This window comes from Opisthorchis viverrini, assembly GCF_000715545.1.
Source record: "Opisthorchis viverrini unplaced genomic scaffold opera_v5_166, whole genome shotgun sequence".
Taxonomy (NCBI): Eukaryota; Metazoa; Platyhelminthes; class Trematoda; order Opisthorchiida; family Opisthorchiidae; genus Opisthorchis; species Opisthorchis viverrini.
In genome coordinates, this window is record NW_008751820.1 from 1 (window position 1) to 3,927 (window position 3,927).

Genomic DNA, 3,927 nt, shown 5'->3' on the forward strand with positions numbered 1-3,927 from the left:
AAATTCTTCCCATCGATGAGGAGGGTTCTGTTTACACATTTGACTGCGCAAGCAGTCACTATGTTTTACATGAGGTCATTCGGTCATCCATTGTCGACAACGAATAGTTCCACAGAAACATGAATTATCTGGGAGTTCAAACAAAGGACAAGCCCCGACCATTGATACAGTTTGCTTTTGTTTGAATCTGTGTGAGCGCTGTGACCAGGGTTTTGAATTTTAGTGTAGCTGTGGATGGGCCCGACGGACTTTTACAGAATACAGTCAAATCTGTGGGAGGTCGGTTTCCGCCCGTTTCATCATCATCGCTGTCAGCTGTAATAACTCGATGTACAGTAGTTGTCGCTGCCACAGTTTCGTTCACCGATGAGTTGGGAGGGGTAGGTGGCTGCGCATTGCAGGTGCGAGATGATAAATTAGTGCGTAAATACAGCACTGTCAAGTGGGGGGATTAGGAAGGGAGCTATGAATTGAAGTCAATAGCTTGAATGCACGAGCGCCAGTGAGGGCGCGGCTGGGCCATGTTTGACAATGTCTCTAACCGTTGATGTGGCCCGCCTCGGGGTCCCCATCCAGGAAGACGGCAGTGACCAGCGCAGCTGAGTTTGCTGGTAATGCCTTTCATACTTCGGTGCGAAGTCAGTGTTTGACCGCCTCTGGCTCTCTTCCACCCTTCACGTGGTTGTGCGGAAAGAACCCTTCGAGGAAGTCGGTCGACTGGCATACGGAGTACGTGGCCAAGTCAGCGTAACCGATGCTGTGTGATCAATTCATCTATCGAGGGTGAGTTATTTCTCCCGAATACCATTCGACGTACTTCAGAATTGCTGACCCGGTGTTCCCACCAGATTCGGGCAATGCTCCGAAGACATCGATGGTCAAACACTGAAAATCTTTTGACGTCCTCGGCGCACAGCGGCCAGGTTACTGACCCGTACAATAATATAGAACACACCACAGCTCTGTAAACTCGAACGTTGACCGGTTCTCCTACCGATAGTTTGCCCAAACCTTTCTCGCGCACCTCGTGTGTGAGTTATGCCTTGGAGTATTGCACTTTACAGGATCACTTTTCCGAAAATGCCATCACATTCCGCCAAGTCGATCTTGTCGTTTGCTGTTGGTTAGCAACCCTCAAAAGGCACAGCACCAAATCACCTGTCACAAATTCTTGACCTCCTAGAATCCGAACTGAACTTTACTCGTTTTCTGGTCCAGGACAATATAAAAACCCGTAGATTACATACATTCTTGAGAAATTGGAAATGGCCGAACCGTTTGTTAGCTTCCGAATCGGTGCAGAACACGATCACTAAGAAAGAACCAAGCACTTAGTACCTATTGACCAGCTGCAGCTAGACCAATGGGCAATTTCCCCGATGCTCTGCCTTGAAAGTACGTAATCGATCCAATTATCATGTAGATTCCGTCCCGCAAACATGGCACATACACGAAATTTCGGCGTCTCCAAAGATAACTGTGACTTAAACTTCTGTAGCATATGCCATTTTGAATGACTAGATACGGCGGCGTACAAACAGGCGTCCCTTGAGAAGACGAGCACAATGTTGAATGAGGCTAACTGATTACAATGATGCTCACTTTCACCACCAACTCTCCAAGTAACGCGCCACGGTTCACGTGAAAGTGGAAGATTAAAAGCGCCTTCGAAAAGGTTAAAACGAGTCATTATTTGTCCCAAAAATACTGGGTCGGGGGTACGGTTCTTCCTGTGTCTCCATGAAGATGCCCTTGGACGACTTAGTGGCTTGCCAAATGAGTTGAACTGGCGGCAGAACTCGCAATGTAAAGCAAGCATTACTTCACTGAGTCGGCCGTCTTGTCACTCCAGCATATCCCACCCATCTGCACTCTTTAGCTGCAATACGCGGCCCAACCGTCTTGTCACTCCAGCATATCCCACCCATCTGCACTCTTTAGCTGCAATACGCGGCCCAAGTCAAGTTATTCTGTTAAATATAGGTCCATACGTGTCATCGGTGTACGTTTTGGTGAAGGCGAAAAACTGTCAGCGTGGTTAATTTCGGGAGGTAGCTTCATGAATCAGGTGTGTCTGGTACACGTTACATCGATATGCACCGATTTTGAAAGGCTGGCGTCGACAGGATGGCAGAACATCAGGCAAGTCTCCATTTGGTGTCTACAGATGACTTAGTGTAGTGTGTCACCCTGGAAGATGAATTTTTTGTAGATGGAACGAAAGATGATATCCGTAAATGCTAAGTTGAGGTTACGAGTTGTTTGCACCTCGCGCGGTGGCACTGCTTCACTGAAACATGGTGAAGCAAAATGCCAAATGAGAGAACTCCCAGAGTGCTGTACATTTGGGCGTCCGCCCCTCTGGGGAACGTAGACCGGTCTAGAAACGAAACTCGAGTTCCATGGTCTAATTATGCTACTTATTGAGCGCGAAGGAACGTCGAACTGGTGTCGCTGAGACTACTGGATGGGTAGTATTATTTGTTTGTTGTACCGTACTTTCTCCGGTAGCTATATCAGGTGGTGTTAGTAATCAGAGGTCAAGAGACCTGTGTAATGAGGCTCCAGGAGAGGCCGATTTCCGCGCACCTCATGGCTGAACGCAGCTACTCAGATCTATCAAGTGGCTGGACACGTACTAGTCATGCGCAACCACCGTCTATCCAAATAAGTATTGTTTTCTGTTTGTGGAAGAAGCTTCGCGTGCACAGGCCGTGACGTGAAATGCAAACTGAACTGAATGACGCGGGATCTTCGTGTCTTTCTGACTGGGACACACGGGTTCCGTGGTGTTTGGGAAGTCCGCAGGAAATTGCGTGCAACTGACCCCAGTGGCACACATGCTATCATTCCTCTGCAAGTATGTATGGTTCGATAGTATCTGGGACGACATACAACCGTGATATTCACAACCTTGTCACACCACCACCATCCGGGTCGCTTTGTTTGTCGCATAAATCAGGGAGGCTAAGCGTGAGCAGACCATTCTTTCAGGTATTCCCTCTTCCCTCCTACTCCACCCTATTGTGAGCAGTGTCTCCTGTTCCTAGCGCTCGGAGTGACAACCTTATTCGTTTTGCAACATTCTTGACGGATATTGGGGCGAAACGGCTTAGTGGTTAGAGCGAGAACTTACTGACTAGAAGGTTCGTGGTTACAACCCGATATCTGCCTCTCGACTTCCCCTGTCTAGGCTTGGACAACCTGGCAGTATCCCAGCTCTAGTGCTCCCTTCGGGGGGGGGGGCATGGCAATTAGGCATTAAAAGGGTGTTACAGCTATTCAATCTATTTGACGGAAATTTCTGCGCGTTCACCTTCGTTAACCACTCTGAACACTTCCAAGCCCATTTATTTAGTTGCCCTTGAATACCAAAACTCCACAGCTGTCCTCGGTCGTACGCATTGATGCGTCGTCTGTCGTAAACAAAAATCCAAGACTATATTGCCTTACCTGAATCGGTTGTCCAGCTGCACTCTAATCATTCCCAGCTGTGCACCTCTGATGGTGCAGAGGCCGGTGGTGCACCTGGATAGGCCAGGGTAGGTTTTGTGCCGGGCCGATTACCCGTTAACAGTTGCCTGTGCATAATTCGCTCGACAACGTCCGTGAGAAAGAGGTCCACGACTGCATCATCGCTACGCTCCATCACGCTCACTAACAACGCACTGATGATGTCACCTCCACTGGTCATGAAACGTTTGAAATCAAATTGCCCAGCTCAGTGAACAAACCAACGATCACATATTGTGTTTGCTCATACGGGCTGTAGTTCTGAATCTGCCAAGGAAAGTTTCTTTGACGTTGTAGGTGTTATTTTACAAGGGCGAAAACGATTGTGGTCTCTGGTGACATGAACACACAAGTAGACTACCTTAGCGCTGCTGAGGCTCACCATAAATCGGACGCGATTGTGTTCGCTCATAC

General features: G+C 48.4%; 1 protein-coding gene across 1 annotated transcript; it reads right to left on the bottom strand.

Annotated features, from left to right (window-relative positions):
* Window positions 1-742: 742 nt before the first annotated feature.
* T265_07239 (hypothetical protein) lies at window positions 743-2,842 on the bottom strand (the record flags this gene model as incomplete). The annotated part of the gene is made up of 2 exons (XM_009172713.1): window positions 743-1,024; window positions 2,780-2,842. 2 exons carry the CDS (start codon window positions 2,840-2,842, stop codon window positions 743-745), a joined length of 345 nt encoding a protein of 114 aa, XP_009170977.1.
* Window positions 2,843-3,927: the final 1,085 nt, after the last annotated feature.